At 55.3% G+C, this 19,416-nt stretch overlaps 2 protein-coding genes across 2 annotated transcripts; one reads left to right on the forward strand and one right to left on the reverse strand.

The window, feature by feature from the left end:
• Positions 1-11: 11 nt before the first annotated feature.
• Positions 12-3,555, forward strand: SPATA2L (spermatogenesis associated 2 like). The gene is made up of 3 exons (XM_031950111.1): positions 12-135; positions 348-651; positions 1,884-3,555. The coding sequence occupies exons 1-3, from the start codon at positions 35-37 to the stop codon at positions 2,886-2,888; spliced, it is 1,410 nt and encodes a 469-aa protein (XP_031805971.1). The 5' UTR covers positions 12-34; the 3' UTR covers positions 2,889-3,555.
• Positions 3,556-4,156: 601 nt separating this feature from the next.
• CDK10 (cyclin dependent kinase 10) lies at positions 4,157-18,381 on the reverse strand. Its single transcript, XM_003758505.4, has 14 exons — positions 18,244-18,381; positions 16,951-17,023; positions 16,078-16,149; positions 15,150-15,252; positions 14,916-14,997; positions 14,185-14,252; positions 13,526-13,578; positions 13,269-13,338; positions 10,504-10,563; positions 8,277-8,400; positions 8,063-8,202; positions 7,453-7,505; positions 7,185-7,301; positions 4,157-6,272 (listed from the first exon to the last, which is right to left on the reverse strand). Exons 1-13 carry the CDS (start codon positions 18,361-18,363, stop codon positions 7,189-7,191), a joined length of 1,131 nt encoding a protein of 376 aa, XP_003758553.2. The 5' UTR covers positions 18,364-18,381; the 3' UTR covers positions 4,157-6,272; positions 7,185-7,188.
• Positions 18,382-19,416: the final 1,035 nt, after the last annotated feature.

The raw sequence follows: 19,416 nt of genomic DNA on the forward strand, positions 1-19,416 counted from the left end.
CCGCCCCATACGCGTCAGCCCTCGTGTCTGACCAATGGGGGGGCGAGACCCCCGCCGAGCCGGAAGGGCCCCATTGGTCCATTGGGCTCCGGGCTGTGCGGCGGGCGTTGGAGGCAACTCCTGGAACCTGGACAGGTAAAGAGGCTCCCCGGCTTCCCGCCTCCCCATCCCCCCCCCCCCTCCGAGGCCTCCATCTGGGGGCGGGTGTGGGGGCGGCCTGAGCCCGGTTCTCGGGGAGCACATCTGGCGGCCGGAGAAGAACCTCTGGTTCGGCTTGGGGGGCTGGGGAGGGTCCTGGAGGAGGCGGGGGAGGGGACTTCGCACCTAACCCCCTCCCCCGCCCCCAGGATGGGCGCCAGCTCCCTGTCGGAGGATTACCGTCTGTGCTTGGAGCGGGAGCGGCGCAGGGGCGGCTCGGGCGTCTGTGCGGACCCCACTCTGCGGGCCGTGCTCTGGCAGATCCTCGTGGAGGACTTCGACCTCCACGGGCTGCTCCAGGACGACGCCCTGGCCCTCTTCACCGATGGGCTGTGGGGCCGCGGCGACCTGGCCCCCGCCCTGCGCAACCTGGCCCGGGCGTTCGAGCTGCTGGAGCTGGCCGCTGTCCATCTCTACCTCTTTCCCTGGAGGAAGGAGTTCACCACCATCAAGGTAGAAGCGGCCCGGGGTGTCCCCAGCTCGGGGGGCCCGGGAGCTCCGGGCTGGGCCCGCGCGGTGTGCCGGCCAGGGATGGGGGCGGGGAGGGGGGGGGAGAAAGGAGAGGGGGCCCTGCTTGCTCTTTCCGGGGCCAGTGGTGGCCCAAGCTCCGAACGGAGCCCAGGAAGGGGCGGCGCTTCCAAAGCCACCTTTCCCCGGGACCCTCAGTCACCGGCAGCTGTTAGAGCGGGGCTAAGTAGGTGCGGAGGGTAGCGGAAAGTGGGCAGGATTTGGCGTCTGGTTCACATCCCTTTCCGTGCCTCGGTTTCCCCGTGTTGGACCCGAATGATTCCTCCAATCCTAGGCGCAGATGGTGACCCCCTGTGGGCCCGCTTCCCGAGCAGGTGGAGGTGCTGCCCCTGCCCTCCTGTCACCCTCCCGCCTCCTGCTTATTCCGTGCCCAGAAGCCATAGGGAGCAGGGAGCTGTCACGTCAGTCAGTGCCAGCTGCAACAGCTGGAAAAAGATCGCCCCAGCAACTTTGTGGATGTTGGGGAGGGAGCCGAGTGATGTCATCTTGGGCAGCGTGGGAGAGTAACACCTCCACTCCGTTACTGTGGCAACCCCAGCCTCCCCAGGAACGCGGGGCGCAACTTTGGAAACCAGGTTAACTCGGCAGCGCCACCTGCCGGCCTGCTGGGCCCAGAGGGGGCGCTTACCCTTTTCTTGGGCCATGGACCCCTCTGCAGAGTGGTGGAGCCTGGGGACCCCTTCAGAGAAATCTTTTTTTAAAAAAAATTTCTGCACTTCCTAGCTGCGTGACTCTGGACAAGTCACTTAACTCCATTGCTCCAGAAAAAAAAAATCCAGAGCAATCTTTTTAAATAATGGGAGGAAAAGCTCTTTAAATTAGGTTAGTGAAAATATTCATTTTTTTTCTCCATCCAAGATCATGGATCCAATGAATTCTACTTAAGATCCCAGATTAAGAACCTCTGACCTATAGAAGTAAGTCGGAGGACGCGCAGTCTGAGAAGATCAGGGTTTGAATAATACTGTAACCCCAGGGAAGGCAGCCTGACTCTGATTCCCCATGTGTAAATGAAAATAATATTTGACTTCAACTTCATAACGTACTGAGAGGAAATCCTTTGGGACTCAATAGAAATCCCAGTTATTAACAGAGCAGGAGAAGGGGCGACAGACTGAGCACCCCTAAGTCAGTAACGTGGTTCTTTTTGGTTACAGACATTTTCGGGGGGCTATGTCCACTTCCTGAAGGGTGTGCTCTCGGAGGACCTCATCACCAAGTGCTTCCAGAAGATGGGCTACACGAGGAAGGACGAACACCACCTGGTCGTGGCCATGCCACCGCCGGGCTACGAGCTCATTCAGGTGGCTCTCGGCTGCTTCGCTCTGAGGTTGGAGTGTGAGATCCTCGGGGAGATCCTGACCAAGCTGGGGACCAGCCTCCTGTCTGCCGAGGAGCTGATCGAGGAGCGAAGGGCCAGTGGGGACGTGGACACGTGTGTGGACCGGCTGAGGCGGCGGCTGGCGGGAACCGGAGAGCCGCCCACGAGGCCTTTGGTTAGTTACCCCGCCGGCATCGATTTGTACAGTGACATGCTGGAAGAAGGGCCCGAGGATGGGTCTCTGTATGGTGAGCCCCTCACGGGGCCAGAGTCACCCTCCCCAGAGTTAGCCTATCAACCCCCGGTCTGGGAACAGAGCGCCAAACTGTGGGGCACCGGCCAGATGGCCTCCAGCGCCAGGGAGCTTCGGGACAACGGGAGCAGCTGGGAGTCTCCCAGCGTGGAGGAGCCCGTGGAGGAGAGCCTGTCCTATGAGGCTTTTGAAGAACCCACGGAAGAGAGAACCACCTTCTCCTTCATCGCCCTGCGGAGGGAGCTGACCACAGAGGTTGCCGGGGGCAAGAGCCCCAGCCGTTCCCCTCGGCTCATCAGGGCCGCCGGGCATCTTGAGGCCTCTGAAGGGGCCCCCGCTTCTCCCTCTGCCGCCGGTGGGGAGCCCCAGCGCTACCAGCTTCACGGTTGCCTGCCAGTGGGCACTCTGCCCGCTTACTGCTGTGAGACGTGCTGCCAGCTCCATGCCAGCCACTGCCAGGCCGTCTATAACTGCCGCCTGGATCACGCACTGCACGAGCTGCTGAGCGAGAAGCAGCGCCGTCTCTGGCTGCAGAGGACCCAGCTGGACTCCCTGCTTTACGAGAGTCCCCCTAGAGCCAGGCCCTAGGTTGAGGTGGGCCAAAAGTGAACTCCCCCAATTACATGGCTGTCCCCCCCTTCTCCAGAGAGACCTGGCTTCTCTCCTGGTTGGAGGGGACAGGAGCCCTCTAGCTCAGAGAGTCTGTAATCCTGGTCCCTGACCTACCCCCTCAGCCCCTCCTCTAAATCAGTGGCCAGAGGCAGCATTACTGGGGGCTGGGAGTTTGGGAGATCTAGTTCCCTCTGCCGCCAACTAATTGTGTGAGCTTTGTTACTGTCCCCATTTGTCACTGAGGAAGCAAGTCCTGGGAGACTAACAACCTCATGATATAGTGGAAAACATTTTGAAAAAGCTTCAAGTGTCACAACAGTGTCAGCTAGAATTTCTCTGTGAGGGAACTCCTGTCTTGAAAATGGAAGGTAAAGTGAGGCGATGGGAAAGCCAGCTGTGCTATAAAAGCAGCCCCCCCTTCACCATCCAGGGCGAGCCCTTCTGCCAGCGAGGGCCCCGCGGAGTGGCAGCTTGGGCATTCCATGAGCAGGGGCCGGCCCGCCCCTTTGCACCACCTACATCCCTGTCCCCGAGACCCTTCTGTCCAGCAGGGCTGTGCTCAGGGAGGAAGGGCCTGGGAGCAGGGGGGCCTGTCCTGTATGGGTGGCTGTCTGTATTAAAGTGTCTGAGGTGATTCAGTGTTCGTCGAGGACCTTGCCTGTTCTTGGTTAGTTCTTCAGCTGGACTGTTCCAGAGCTGGCTGCCCCAGGGGCTTCCAACACTGCATCTCCCCCCTCTCCCCCTTGAAACATGCCGTGTGAAACACCCAGGCCGACCAGCCTACCTGGGTCTTCCCCTAAGCTCGCTCAAACACATTTGATCCTCCCTCTTTTGTGAACTTCCTTTTCTAGACCCTTCGATCCTCTTAGGTTTGGCTGACTTGGAGAGAACGGTAGGTGGACGATCTTTGTACTCACCCTCTCATTTCCCCCTTGGGACCAGAAGGTAAAATATGAGCAACCAGAAGTTTCCTTCTTTGCTGGATGTCAAGCTACAGTGCAGAGAGTAAAGGGAGGGTGTTCCGGAGGGCCTGGGTGCTTAACCCGAGCCTTCCCGAGGGGGGAGAACATGGCTCATCTACCGAGACTCGGCTGGCCAGACCAGGCTGCCACAGCCGCCAGCAGTCTGTTCGCAATAGCTTTTCCCTGGCCACTGACCCTGAACCCAGTTTTCCCATTACATCGATTGAGTAAATGTTCCTCTTGGTTCCTTCCAGTGAATTTGGCCTGCAACCAGACACTGTGTTTAAAAAAAAAAAATCCTGTTTTATTGATAAATTTGCATTAAAAGCAGGGTGTGGGAGGTAAGAAAATGGTGAATTTTACAGGCAAGAGTCAGCAAAAAGGGGACGTTACCAAGAAAGTTTACAAGGCTGGTTGCTGAGAAAAGATCCAAATTTAGAAACTGTCTCTTCCCAAGTGGCCATGGAGAAATGTATTTGCAAAAACACCTCCACGGTTAAGGCCAGCCTCCCACTACACCAAGGAAAGTCATCTGTGAAGGAGCAGGTTTGGGGGCTGGGTGCTCCATCCTCACAAAGGTGCTTTTTAAAATACTTGAGTGAATGCCTTCACTTACTATCAATAGCCTTTTCTGAAAAGAGGCTGGGAACTGCTGGATCCTGGGTCAGAGGAGGGAGGGAGAGCCAAGAACCCTTATTTTTCCTCTCTCTGCGGGGAAATGGCTTGGGAGGTGAAGCCCCTCATGCTTCTCTCTGCACTTGGGCAGTGGGAATAATACTGGAGAGCACAGAAGAGCCCCAGTGACCCAAGGGAGAATTCTGTCTGTCCAGAGGCGAGTCCTCGGCCAGAGCACTTACTGTGGGGCCTTAAGCGCACCAAGGGCGGGCCTTACCTCGCTCCCCAGGAAGGAGGGATGACCTCCAGAATGGATCCAAGGCCAGTCACTGGGCCTGGATAGGGGATGGAACAGCCCACTCCCTCCTCCCTGGATGACCTTGGCAAAGCAGGCCTGAGCTCCTCAAGGAGCAGCAGGAGCTGAAGGCGGACAGAGGGGGAGGTCAGATCGAGGAGCCTGGCTCACCACCCACAAGACTTCCCCTTTTAAATCAGGAGGCACGAGGATGGGAAGAAACCAAAGCCATGAAAAGGGAAGCACGATGCCTGAAAGCTGGGGCCCAGCTCTGCAGCTACCCTGGCTGGTCACCAGGGCCCCAGTCTTTGGTCTCCTCAAAATGAGGGCTGAGGTCATGGGGCCCAGCACAAAATAGGCACCACATACATTGCTGAGAAGTTTGTTCCAACCCTAAAATCCCATGACCCTAAAGGGAGAAAGTGGGAGGAAGGGAGGCTCCATTCCTGTCTCCGGCAGGATCCTTTAAAGGGAGGGGGCTGGCTAGGGAAGTGCTGCTTGGAGTGGGGGATTTCCCACCAGGCCCTGCCTTGTGAGGCAAGTGCCATGAGGGTATCCCAGGATGGTCTCTGGCCCTCCCCTCTCCCCGGACACCCCAGTTTAGATTCTGGGCAGGAACGTTAGGTGCCTTCACTGAAAGGCAAAAACCAAATGGCAGTTTTTTCCCCTTTCTCTTCCCTCCCACCCTGGTGTTTCCTGCCCATTCCCCTTGACTCCCTCTTTCCCTGCTATTCTCCAAAACAATCCATTTCACAAAGCCAAATGCCAGAGTAGCATTCAAAGATAAATTTTTAAAACATTTTTCAAAAGCAGCATTTGAACAACCCGGTCTGCCCAGTGCCCTCATCCGGAGGGTATAATTTGGCTCCTCTAGGACGGGAGGCTGTCTCTGGCCACCATCAGTCCCCGGGGCACACTGGTGAAAGGCTGGCAAGCTTCTCCCCGGGGGGTTCTGGAGGAAAGTATTCACACAAAGAGACAACCTGTCCCTGTTGCCTTAAGCTCTTTGTGAACATCGGGACCTCCGGCACCATCCCTTCCCTTAAAGTGCGCTCAGCATCAGGCCTGATCCAACCTGCCCCATCCTTATGCCTTATGGCTTTTTCTCTGACCCATCAGGCAGCTGGATCAGGTTGGGGGGGGGGGGGGAAGTCCATGCTGCAAAGGACGGAACCCTACTGGACCCTATCTCCAGGGAAGAAGGAAGCAGGTCAGAGCAAGACAGAGCCTGGAACATGGAACTCTCCAGCCGTCCTTCCTCTCCCTCCCCAAACCTTGTGTCTGTCTTCCAGGTGGGGAAACTCTCTCTCCTCTCCAGCCCCGTAATCCTGCAGGTGGAGCGCCGGGCAGAAGGCCAGGGGAAGTCCGGGAGGCACCCACGGAGGTACCTGAGCAGCTTTCTCAGTGGGATGGCAGCTGGCCCCTTTCAGCAGACTACTTACAAATCAGTCTTTGCCCAACTGCGCAGCCTCCGTCTCCCTGGTCCGCCTGAAAAACAGGCGATTGTTACTGAGTGAGAAGCTAAGGAGGGCACAGGACAGAGGAAGCCTTTCTATGACAGCCTGCTCCAATGCCCCCACTGAGAGCATGACCTGCAGGAGAGGGAGAACGAGGGGGACGTCCTGCGCCAGCCCTGTGGTCCCAACGTCACAGCCCAGGACCCCGCAGAAGCCCATGGGAGCGCCCAGCTAAGGAAATGTGGGCGTCCCAGGAGCCCACGGCAGAAGCTGGCCCATTCCAGGGGTGTTGGTGGCCCCCGACTGCGGGCTAGCCACACTGGCTGCAGTGCCCAGCAGCTTTACTCGTGTCTGAGACCACGCCGGTGTGGCGGCAGAGGCTGGTGGCTGCCTCCGAGAGCTCCGATGTCATCAGTGAGGGGCACAGACTGGTGGTCCCACTACCCTTTGCAGAAAGTCTCCCTAAGTTAACATGACTGACAATGCTCGGCAATGGCTGGCCTGCCCAGCTCTCAGATCGCTGTCTGGTCCAGTGTGGCTTTTGGGGACCAGCTGTGGGGATCGGGATCTTGATTCAGAACTTCAAACCTGGGCTGCGATGGGCTGGGAGAGGAACAAAATAATCTGACCCATCCCCTGATGGGAGAGAGGGTAGAAAGGACCCTCCCCTAAAGCAGGACAGAGAGACCTCGACCCTGTGACCTCTTAAAGGATGCAGCACATTTCTGGCCAGTCTGGGGTCTGGGGCGAGGGACCCAGAAGCCAAAGGTGAAGGATCATGGTGTTTTAAAGCCACAAGTTGGCATCTGCTCCGGCCTGTGGTTCTGGAAGGGGATGGAGCCTGGCACTGACTCGGGTCGTCCCGAGCTAGCCCAGCTACCGCCTCCCCGGGCTGCCTCCCCCAACTCTCCCTGTCACCCACTGGGACAAGAGGGCCCCTCACCGCCTCAGGGCTTGCTGCGCTTGCTCTGGCTCTCGGCTCCTGTGTTGGTGGCGGCGCTCGTGGCAGCCCGCTTGTTCCGATGATGAGGGAAGGTGGGCATAAGCTCTGGCTCACAGGCTGCGGGCAAAGACGTTCGCTTTCACCTGCCCCACGCCTCCCAAACTCCCGGGGACTCCCACGCGAGACCTGGCCTTCCTGGGCACTCCAGAACCCCATCCTGGCTCGCGGCTCATTCCCGCCCCCCACGGCCTTGGATGGGAACACTCACGAAGCGGCTTTTCTTTGAAGTAGGAGCTTTCCAAGCAGTCCCCGGCCGTGGCCCTGGAGAGAACCCACGGCTTGTCAAGGAGGAGCCATGCCATTGCAAATATGGGAAACCTATGGTATGGGCCCACTGTGGGCAGGGACCCGTACTGGGCCCCACCAGGGCTCCTGCCCCTACGTGGCTCAAAAAATGGTGCCAGTTCTGGGCAAGGTCTAGTTTGCCAACGCGAAGGCCCTCGGCCCATTTCCCCACAACAGGAAGACAAGGAATAAGGTGGGCTAACAAAAATGGGGGCTGTTTGGCTCTGCGAGCCATGTAAAGAGCCGGCAGGAGGTCCGAGAACCGAGGAAGGTGCCCGGCCCAAACCGTCCAGTGGTAGCTTGGCCCGGATGTGCTGCTTAGGGGCCAAGGGCTACGAGAAGGACACTTAATGGGAGAATGAAATGGGACAAGTGCACTTCCATGTACATGTCCCCAGGGCCCTTCCCTTCCCACAGGGTGCGGGCCTGCACTCTCCCCTGGATCCTGACAGGAGCCCCAGGGCTTATCTCTCGGGGAGACCACCTGCCGGCCGCTCCCCTCATCCCCCCACCGCTGGTCAGGGCCTGGGTACCTTTTCTTGGGGTCGTACATGAAGAGGAAGTTGAGCAGACGCAAGCCTGCCTCAGAAAGCCACGGAAACTTGTGTTTGAGGTTGTTGTAGGGCTGTTTCCTCAGGCTGTACTGGCTGACCAGGGGCAGCTTAGAAAAGCCCTGGGAGGAGAAGCATCAAGGAGTGAGGAGAGGCCGGGAGCCCCAGGGATTGGGCCCAGCCCCAAGGCACTCACCGGCCAGATGTTCTCATTGGGTGTCCCCAGCAGCTGCACGATCAGGTCGATCTGGTGGATCTCAGAGCTACCCGGGAGGAGGGGCTTGTGAGCCAACAACTCAGCCAAGATGCAGCCCACGGCCCTTGGGGAAGAGAGGGGCAGTAAGTGGCGGGCCCCGCGGTGCCCCAATGTGCCCGGGGAGCTAGGGCACCATTCCTGGACTTCCTCAGCACCCCTGCCTGGGGAAAGGGGTGGGAGAGCATGGCCTCAACTTCTGAATTGTCAGGGGGAAGAAGGGGCGTCAATGGCCTCTCATCCTATCCTCACCTGAGCAGGAAACCTCTGCCTCTCCTTCCCTCCCCTGACCCCAATCTGTTGTCATTCCTCCTCTCTCCCTTGCTGACTCCAGCCTCTGCTCCCTGGGGCCGTGGGTCCTCTCCTTGACCATCTCTGCCCAGGAGGGCACTTCCTATATTCATCTCCCTTTCCATTCAGGCACTTTGTGAACCAGTCCAACCCTACAGTCCGGACCAGTTCCTGCGTCCCCTGCCCTGTTCCCGAGCCCCCTGCCCTGCTCCTGAGCCCCCAACCCCGCTGCCCAGCCCCCTGCCCCCTACACCACCAATCTTGCCCGGCCTCTTCAGTGCTGGGTTGGTCCCACCATCTGCTGCCTTTACTCCTGCTCACATTCTGAACAAAGCTGGAGGAAGTCTCACCACATGCTGCCTGGGGGGCTGCAAATCTGTTCTATGATCCCAATTCACTGCAGCAAGACAATCCTGCCACACCTCCTGACTCGCCCACCAGTGTCTTCAGCTCCCTTTCCCCCTTCTTCTCAACTAAGAATTGTGCTTCATATTTCACTGAAAACTTTGGGGCCATGTGTCCAGAGCTCCCTCTTCTCCCTGCCTGATCCCTCAGCCTCCTTCTGTCCCTGCCTCCGTCTCACGGGAAGATGGCGGCTTCTTCCCTCCCTCTACACCTGACGTGTCCCCTGGGGTCCCCCCCGGCAGCCTGCCCTTCCATCTTCTCCACTGTTACTGGCTACTTCCCTTGCTGCCCAGAGACAGCCCTTTGTACCCTCCATGGGCCTCCCCCGGGGCCGATTCCCCATCTCCCTTCTCTGGGCGCTCCCACGTGTCTCCATCACCTCTGACTTCCTTCAGTCCCGGCTGAGCTCCTGCCTTCTACAGAAGCCCTTCCGGACCCCCCCCCCCCTTAATTTGAGGGCTTCCCTCTGGAATTATCTCCAAGTGAGCCTGTTTAGCTCTTGTTGGTCCACAGTTATTTCCATGTTATCTCCCTTTTAGAATGTGGGTTCCCTGAGGACGGGCTCCAATTTTTGCCTTTCTTGGGGCACTGAGTGCCTGGCATGGGGTGGGGGGTTAATAAATGCTTGCTGATTAAGTGACTGCTGGAAGGTCTCTGAAGAGAGAGAACTTGCTACTCCCTCCAGAGATAGCCCACTCCATTCTGGGATGTCTTTGACTTTACACCTCAAGCTCAAGTTTTCCTTCCTGTAAAAACAAAGCTCTTTTGCAGCCACACAATGGCCAAGGAAGCACCATTTTCCCTCCAAGTGGGTTAATACTCACTTTGGTCTTTTTCTAACTTTTTACTCACTGGCTCTATTAATGCCTGAAACAGCCTCTGCTCTCAAGAGGCACCCATTCTACTGGCGGGGACCACACATACAGGGAGAAATCACCTCAAACACATCCACACGTTCTCAGGGTCTCCAAAGTAAAGCTTCAAACTGCACCGAGGCTTCTGGGATACCCCGCATATTAAATGGATTAATTTCGGAGGTGGAGAACATTAACTGAAGGAATCAGGATGGGCTTCTTGTAGGAGGTAGATCTGAGCTAAAGAGGCTGGGGTCCAAATGAGCGAGGTGAGGAGGGGAAGCCTTCCAGGCAGGGGCTCCCAGCCTAGCAAAGGCCTGGAGCGTGGAGGGCTGGGCCCGAGCCAGAGCAAAGGCCAGTTTTCTAGAAGGATCTCCAGCATATTCCCTCCCTCCCTCTCAACACTGAGACAAGATCCGCCATTTTTTGCCCACATTTTTATCTTGAAGTTTTATCTCTCTGGATCGTACCCCAACACAGCCCACACAGGATAACTTCCTGGATCCCTGAGAAGTCGGGGGGGGGGGGGGAGAAGGGGGGAAGGGCCAGCTCCTTCCCCAGAAAGGCCTTGACAACCCTCTCCCACTCCAAGAGTCCGGGGGAAGGGGGCCATCACTCACCACATGTCAATGCTGGTGGTCTGGGTTGCTGTTCCCAAGAGGAGTTCAGGAGCTCGGTACCTGCACAAGGAGGGAATCGCACTCATGTCACTTCTTGGTCGTCTGCTTACAAGTCCACCATTTTTCTCTCCTCCCCAACTGATCCTCACACGGAGACTTCAACAACCATGCTGATTCTCCCTCAGCTCCGAGGAGCATCCCTCAGCCACACACACAGATGCTCGTGTCCTTGCCATCATCCACAAACGTTTGGGAATTCTGAATCCCCTTATCTGACCACAATTTATTGGCTCTTCTCCTCTCCTGCTGCCTTCCCTTAGGTAACCTTTACCTTCACCATGACCTTCGATCCCATTACACCCCGATTCTCTCCCAGACCATCTCCCCTCCAAAGGTCACTCTTTTCCCCTCTTGGCTCCTTGGCGAATCAATTCAGCTCTACACCGAGCTCGTACCCTTTCTTTCATACCCAGCCAAGTCTCAGCCTCAGATGTCTCCCACATTCACTTCTTTCCCTCCTATACATGCTGAATGGAGGTAGAAAAGATCACTTGACCATTCTAAAGGTCCACTATGAATCTCAACGGGGCCTTCACTGCCACCAGGCAATCCTATGATGTCCTACCCTTTATCACTCACTCTCCCAGGCTCTGCTAGACCTCCTCCCCCCTCCTCAAGCTTCCCGTGGCTCCCACCCCCCAGAACCATTCTTTACAGAAAGAACTGAGACCACTTGCTGTGAATTCCCTTTTCTCATCTCCTGTCACCTCGGTGCCTTGGGACACTGCTCCTCCCACAGCCGTCTCACTCCGAGTGCTCCTGGTCCTTGCTCTGCCTGTTCCCTGAGCCCGTCCCATCTCCTCTGCCGCTTCGTCCTCCCCACTCCAGCACCTACTCTGTGTGGCCCACTCTCCTGCCTCCTGTCTACTTCTGCCCTATCCCGAGGAAAACCTCACGTGACCCTTCCGTCCGCGGCTCTCCTGCCCTCAGGAGCCAAACTCCCCTGGACGCTTGCCCCCCCCCCGTTCTCTCCCCTGGCTCCTTCACCGGGCTGCAGACTTTTCCATCCCCCTGAAAAGTCCCTCCGTTACCCACGTCTGTTAGTGGCCAGTTCTCAATGCTGGCTCTCCCCAACCTGTCAGTCACTTCTGTGACATTCTCTTCCTTTCATGTTTCCAGGACAGTCTCCTCCCCCCCCTCCTGTTCCCCTCCCCCCTGACAGCCCCTTCTCAGTCTCCTCAGCTGGGCCCTCCCCCAGTCTCACCCTCTAACACAGACTCCCACAGGCCCTCTCCACTTGGCCCTCCATTAACTGCTTCCCTCAGTGACCTTGTCAGCTCCCACAGCCACCTCGGCCCTGCGAGGCACAAATTCACCTCCTGCCCCAACCTCCAGTCTCACCTCCAGCTGCTTCCAAACACTTCTAGCTCCATGTCGAATCAACATCTTGAGTTCAACAAAGGGGAACCCTCCCCCAACCCCCACCCTCCTTCACAATGCTGAGCCTGGCATTCAGAGCCCTGCACAACTCAGCCTCCTCCCCTTCCCACCTTCTCACCCCTTACTCTGCCAGGGACTCTTTCACCCTCCTCTGGCTGATCCATGAACAAGCTCCCGCTCCCTCTGTACTGTGACACTGGCCTTGGCTGCCCCCACCCCCCCCCCCCCGGGAATGCTCCTGCTTCTCTGCTCTGACCACTGACCCCCCGGCTTGCTTTGAGCCCCACCTCCTGCAGGAAGCTTCCCCCACGTTCTCTCCCAGTACCTCCTGCTTCTCTGGTCTCACTTGCTGTGTGTGTGTGTGTGTGTGTGGGGGGTTCCCCTACCAGACTCAGGCTCCTGGAAGGCAGGGCCATCTTTTGTCTGTTCACGGAGCTCAGCACAGGGCCTGCCACATGGCAGGCCCTTAGTAAATCTTTACTGCTTGACTGACTGAGCTGCTTCAATTGGCCTTTCCTCGAGCCAGGGTCCCTCAAGGGTCTCTCCTCTGGCGCTAGGAGCAAGGCCCTGGCCACTCCCAGGAGGAGGTGGGGCGATCATGGCTGCTGGAAGACCCTCCTCATCTTCTGCTTGATTGCCCCCTGCACAGGCCCCGGAAAGATGGGGTGGCTCTGGCTCGGGGCCCCCAAGAGCCAGGGAAGGGGCGCTCCCTTGACCCACCTCATGCAGGCCCAGGCTGGAGTTCTTTCCGAGGGCAGTGGGCACAAATCTTGAATAAAACTACTACAAGACCTGCTCTCCAGGGCTGCTCATGAGCCCAGACCTTTGGTCTGCTGCCAGGATGTTTTCCCTGCCAAGGCTGCTATCTAGGGGACACACCCTGGGCTTTGAGCTGGCTCAGCACAGACCGGTCAGTGACCTCCGCCCATTAACAAATGACAGCGGGCCTCCTCTGTCCTGCTCTGCCTTTGGGAGGGGGCAGCCCCCCCATCATCTCTGGGCTTGCACGCCCTGCCAGGCCCTCAGACATCTCCTGCCTCAGAGCACGGCCTGTCTCAAGGACCTTTACCAGCCCTGTCAGGCCTGCAGAAAAGCCCAGAAGGCAACCACCTGTGTGACCCTGGCAAGGCTCCCCGCCTCAGTTTCCCCAACTGTAAAATGAGGATCAGAACAGCCCCTATCCCAAGGTTTGTGCAAGGACCAAGTAAGATCATCTTTGTGCCGGGCAGGCAGCAGGCACCGCACCAGTGCCGATTTCCTTGCCTTCCTTTTCCCCTTCCTCCCCCCACAATCTGGAATGTGACGCGTCCGCAAGGCTGACTCACCACAGCGTAACCACCTTGGGGGTCATGGGCTTCATGGGAACGCCGTAAGCCCGGGCCAGGCCAAAGTCAGCTGCCGAGAAAGGGGAGAGAACCGTGAGGGGGGGGGGGGGGGCGCTTACAGGGGAGACAAGGAACAGCTGCTCCTTGTGGGGGGCGCCAACGTCCGAGGGCACGCGCCTTACATGTGGGGGCAGTGCGTCCAAGGGGGCATGCACACACACAGAGACACAGCTGCAGGTAAACACACAGACACTCACCTGTCTTAACACAGCCCTTGTCAGTCATAAGCAAATTGGAAACCTTTAAATCCCTGTCAGTGCAAGAAGAGACACTGTCAGTCACCCCGGGGAAGCTGACTTCCATGACTGTTCCAAGGTGGGGCCAGGGTCTCTTTTAAGCCTCTGGGCTGGACAGGTGAAGACACCTCGCACTTGGCTCAAAGTGGTCTCTTTTGGGGAACTGATCCACTATTTATCTATTCCCTGAATCAAAAGTGCTTAACTTGGAATCCATGAACTTGTTTTTCAAAATATTTTGATGTCTTTCTTTTTTGTAGGGAGAGAGCAATTGGGGTTAGGTGACTTGACGAGGGTCACACAGCTGGGAAGGGGCCAGATTTGAACTCAGATCCTCTTGACTCCAGGGACGCTGCTCTACCCCATGTTGCCTAGCTGCCCTGTTTTGGTACAATCGGTTTCCTTTGCAATCTCACGTCTATGATGCTTTTAAAAACATTATTCTGATGAGGGGAAGATGATGTTATCCGGAGGGGGGGCAGAGGAGGGCTCAGGAGTCACCGCCCACCCAGCCCTGTCCCCGGTGCCCATCTCTGAACAGCAGAACCTCCCCGAGTTTGTCTTCCCCCCTCCCCCCCATGCTTCCCAGGTCTAGCTCTCCCCACGCTTTCCCTCCTCACCTGTGGATAATGAAGTTCTTGTGAAGGTACTGAAGGCCCTTGAGGACTTGCAAAATGATGCACTTCACCTGTAAGGGGGAGAAGGTGCAAAGAGCCCACAAATGACCCAGGTCCACCTCGGAGCAGCAGCTCAGCCACCTGGAGCCTGAGGAAGGGTTCCCAGAGAGGAGAGACCCTCCTGCCCCACCCCGACTCTGAGCTCCTCCATAGCTCCCATGGTGCCCAGCTGCAGAAGCACATGTGATGTCAGATGGGCCAGGGGCCAGAGGAGAAGGAAGGAGAAACTGGGAAAGGAACAAGAACCAAGAGAGAAGGATACAGCGGTGCAGTGAACCTCTCTGCAGCCCTTGGGAGGAAAGTTCTTTTAAGTCGGGCCTGTTTCCCCCTTGCCTCTGAACCTTCCCAACTCCCTGTTCCAATGCAAGAAATTCTTAGTGCACTTCTAAGGGCACGAGTCCTACCCGTCAGCTGCCTTTAGAATCCTCCTCCTTCCAGCCTTAGGCCAGGAGCTACCTCCTACAAGAAGCCTACCTTGATTTCCCCCGTTACTACTTACTTCTCCCCTTATGTTGTAAATATCTTACATTGACTTCTCTGCATTCCTATCTGCTTTCTGTCAATATAAATTTAAGTTTCTTAAGCTCAGAGACTGAGACCGTGATCCTGGGCAAGTCACTTAACCCCAATTACCTCAGCAAAAAAAAATAAAAATAAAGGTGATTGTGGCCCACCTGAGCCTCTGAAAAGGGTGTCTGCATGTTCTCCAGGAGGCTGGCCAGGTCCTGCTCACAGTATCCCATCACTAGGAAGATGCTAGAAGAGAGACAAAGGGGACACAGTGACCTGATTCTGTCCCCCAGGGCCTAGCCTTGAGAGGGAAGGCCAATGAAGGGGAAGTCGCAAGCTCAGCGTAGAAAGCAGAAAGCAAGACTGATCAGGGAGGGAGAATGCCCAGGGGTGGTTACCTCTCCAGGTGGTTCCCCACAACCACCTCCTTCAGCTCCACGATGTTGGGGTGACGAAGCCGAAGGAGCAGCGTGATCTCCCGGAGGCTGCTGATAGGGATCCCTGCCCCAAGGAAATAGGCACTCAGGTCTCTGGCCTGGGCAACAAACTTCCCCTTCTGGAGTCCTGGAGCTCCCCCAGGGACAGGGGAATGCCTCCTTCCTCATCCTCTCCCAAGGGAATCTGTGGTTGGGTGTCTCCCTGTCTGTCACTACTGGCAAGGAGCAGCGGGCAGCTGAGCCAGACGCTAAAGCTCAGGGTACGGCTGGTCCTCCCTGAATGCAGCCCTTTGGCGACGCACAATTAAGTGGAGCTCTAAGCTCCCAGGAAAGGTGTCCAGTTAGTAGGAGCAGAGCTCTTTTAGGGGAAACAATCTCAGGTTTTGCCATTACTTGGCTTGTGGATGGATAAAGATGGGGTTTCTAGAGCCCCTCACCTGGGGTGGGACTGTAACCAAAAGTCCCACACAAGGCCCACTTAAGGCCGAGAGAGCTGAGCTCCTATCGGTGCTTCCAGCGTTCTCTACCAAGGCCCACCTCATCACTCCCATCCTTCCATCCTCCATCCATCCAAATCATTGTGTAAATGGTAACAGCACTGGACTAAGTAAAAGTCCTGAGGTTGAATCCAAGGCCTTCCCAACTTGTCCCTAATTTGAATTTCACAGCTTCAGGCAGGCAGAGACTGCCTCAGGGGCCATGCTGGGATCAGAAGCCCTGGGCTCTCTGCTTCCCCTGCACCCTTCCCTCTTCCCCAGGATTTCTCAGGCCTGTCAGCATCTGGGCCCCATTAGAAGTAGAGACACTGTGCATTTCTAAAACAGCCTTGTTGAGGCTTCTCCCTTCAGGTCACTGACTAGGTCTCCAACAGCCACTCTCCCCATCTCACCATCCTTCTCCTTGTCCATCCGAACCTTCTTCAGGGCCACAATCTCATCTGTCTGGGTATCTCGGGCCCGATCTGAAATGGCAACAGATCCATGGAAAACACAAAGTTAGAGCCCCAAGTCCTCCCCTGCCCAGAGCCACCAGGGACAGAGAAGTATCGCTTTTCTTTTTCTAATGAAGTGCTTCAGAATTCAAGTCAAGGCAGCAAGAGTCCCATTTGCTATTTGCTAGGAGCTAGGGATTCAAAGACATGAGTTAAACAATCTTAAATCCTCTTAATATGTTCTCAAATAAATGTAAAGTAATGGGCAAAGAAAGCACAATATCTAGTACTTGAGTTGAGACCAATGGGAGCTAGGATCTCCAAGGAGAGGTGGAAAGAGAGTTTTCCAAGCATAGGGTCCTGTTCAAAGTTATGGAAATAGGGACTGTTCCAGAAGGGGAAAAGCAAGTCCACCAGTTTGGCCAAATGCTGAATGCAAGGAGAGGAAATACCGGCTGGAGTGAGAGTGTGAAGGCCTCTACAGGGAGAAGTTTGATCCTGGAGGCAACATGGAAGCAGTGAAGCTTCTTGGGCAATTTGGCAGCCGAATAGCAGCTGGATTGCAGAGGGCAAAGGCAGGATGAATGAAGACCAAGTGGGAGTCTATTGTAATTGTCCAGACAAGAGATGATAAGCGTCCAATCAGATGGACTGTGGTGTGAGGGGAGAGATGTGGAGGGAGAAGTCTGGGATGGCTTCTTTCTCCAACATATATTCTTCTTCCCGGCTAGCCCAGCCGGCACCAGGAGCGGCTGCCCTTTCCGCCCCTGCCCGGCTTGGATAGCTGCTGAGGTAACAGTCTCCAGGCGGGACTTCTGAGCCCATACTTACACACAATACCATAGGTGCCTTCCCCGATCCGATTCAGTTTTTCAAACTCCTTCACACTCCGACACTGTCCCAGCTGCAAGGAGAGAGAAGACACGTCGGCTCATCTGAACATCCCATGCTGGAGGATACTCGGCCATAACGCGGATGCTCAGAGTTAAAGGCCCGCCGGCCTCCTTGGAACGATCACCTTGTGCAAAGTAAGGCCGGCCAATGGAACACAAGTACGGGAGCCCAGGATGCGGCCCTAGATAGAATAATGGCTGGGAGGTTTTCCCCGGCTCTCCCGCCGCCCAAGGACCAGAGACTCTGCCCGCAACGTGGGTCTGAATGGAGAAACTAAAATCTGGAGGTGACCCGGCCCCATTCCCGCCTGAATCCACAGCAATGCGCACTAAGTGTGTGTGGGTGTGTGTGTGTAAATCTCACTACTAAATGATACATAATATACATATACATATATATAAAATATGTATTTATATTTTAACTGATACAAATTCCGAGCTCTCAACTCTCCCTCCGGCCCCTCCCCCACCGACGGAGAAGAAAACAATGTATCAGTTGCGGCCCCTCCCCCACCAACGGAGAAGAAAACAATGTATCAGTTGCGGCCCCTCCCCCACCGATGGAGAAGACAATGTATCAGTTGTGGCCCCTCCCCCACCGACGGAGAAGACAACAATGTATCAGTTGTGGCCCCTCCCCCACCGACGGAGAAGACAACAATGTATCAGTTGCAACCCCCCCACAGAGAAGACAATGTATCAGTTGTGGCCCCTCCCCCACCGACAGAGAAGACAACAATGTATCAGTTGCGGCCCCCTCCCCCACCGATGGAGAAGACAATGTATCAGTTGTACGCGCGGCTTGGTGCAGAACTTTTTTAAAATGAGCAGCAGCGCGGGGAAAACAGGGATTACAAAACAGGGGACTAGAGTTCTAATCGTACCTCTCCCCCCCCCCTCCACTGCGATCTTCTCTCTGGCACTCAGTTTCCCCATATGTAAAATGGGGAGAATTGGCCTAGATGATCAATAAGGGTTAAAGAAAAAACTTTTTTTTTTTTTAATCTAAAATTTATTTCCAGCAAGAAATTAAGTAAGAGGCTTTTCAGGGAAAGGACGGTCAGTTTCCGCGGGAAAATGACGCGGCGTTCCCACATCCTCGACTTCCCGCGCCCGCCCAAAGGAACTCTGGGAGTTGTAGTTCTATCAAGGAAGCACAGGCCGATACCCAACAGAGCGGCCGGCCCTGGAAAAGCAGCGCTGGCCTTCGCGATATCCCGCACCCACGCACCCTATCTTCCGGAGGCACCGTGAAGAAACCGTCCCGCCGTATGCACTTCAGGCGAATCTGCTCCGATTCCGGCTCCGGGTCTCCCATGTCGCAGCCCGCGTCTTCCGCCCCCGCAGGCATGCGCAAGCGCCTGGGGAAGGGGAAAAGTGAAAGAAGGAACTGCGCAGGCGTAAAATCGACTTCCTCAGAGGGCCACGCCTTCCCTTAGCAACGGTCACCAGGGAGGACCTGGACGGGTATCTGAGTCCCCAGTTAAGACTTAGACTGGGTGGTGGAAGAAGTTCCTCCACCTGGTGATCTATTTATGTATGAGAAAGTGAAACTTTATTCTCTCCACACCAGACTGTTAGAATAATCAGTCAACAATTGCTAAAAACCTACTGTGTTCCAGGCACTGGGAATAAACATAAACAATAATCATCAATCATTCAATAAACATTTATTAAGGACCCACTAAACTTTATGCCCTCTACATCAAGCTATTCGAGTAATCAGTCAATCAACAATTATTAAAAACCTACTGTGTTTTTAACACAGTACATATTGTAAGATTCTGGTTTTTCATCTACTCTGTTATCTGCTTCTGTTTTATGGTTGAGTTAATACCATTTATATTCATTCACAGTTATGAATATGATTTTTTGTTTCCATCATGCTTCCCCTCCCCTCTACATTTATCCTTTCTTTGTTTCTATCTTCACTCTATCCCTTTTCAAATTGTTTTGCTTTTAATCAATATCTCCCCCAATCTGCCCCTCTTTTATCAGCATTCTCCTTTTTTCTCCCCCTTCCCTTCCCTATAGGGCAAGATAGATTTCTATATCTAATAATTTATATGTTATTCTCTCTTTGAACTAATTCAGATGAGAGTAAAGTTCAGGTGTTGCCTGTTGCCCTTCCCCCCATCCCATCATCTCCTCCACTATAAAAGCTCTACCTTTTAATGTGAGATAATTTCCTTCATTTTATTTCTCTCTTCCCTCTTCTCCCAGTGCATCTCTTTTTCTCTAACTTAATTTTATTTTGGGGTATCATCCCATCATAGTCAACTCATACCTTTATCCTCTGTGTTGTTCTGCTTTAATAAAGAAAATTTTCTTAGGAGTTAAAAATATCATCTCCCCATGTAGGATGTAAATAGTTTAAATTTAATCCTTTATGATTTTTTTTTCT

The sequence above is a fragment of the Sarcophilus harrisii genome, chromosome 2 (assembly GCF_902635505.1).
Source record: "Sarcophilus harrisii chromosome 2, mSarHar1.11, whole genome shotgun sequence".
NCBI lineage: Eukaryota > Metazoa > Chordata > Mammalia > Dasyuromorphia > Dasyuridae > Sarcophilus > Sarcophilus harrisii.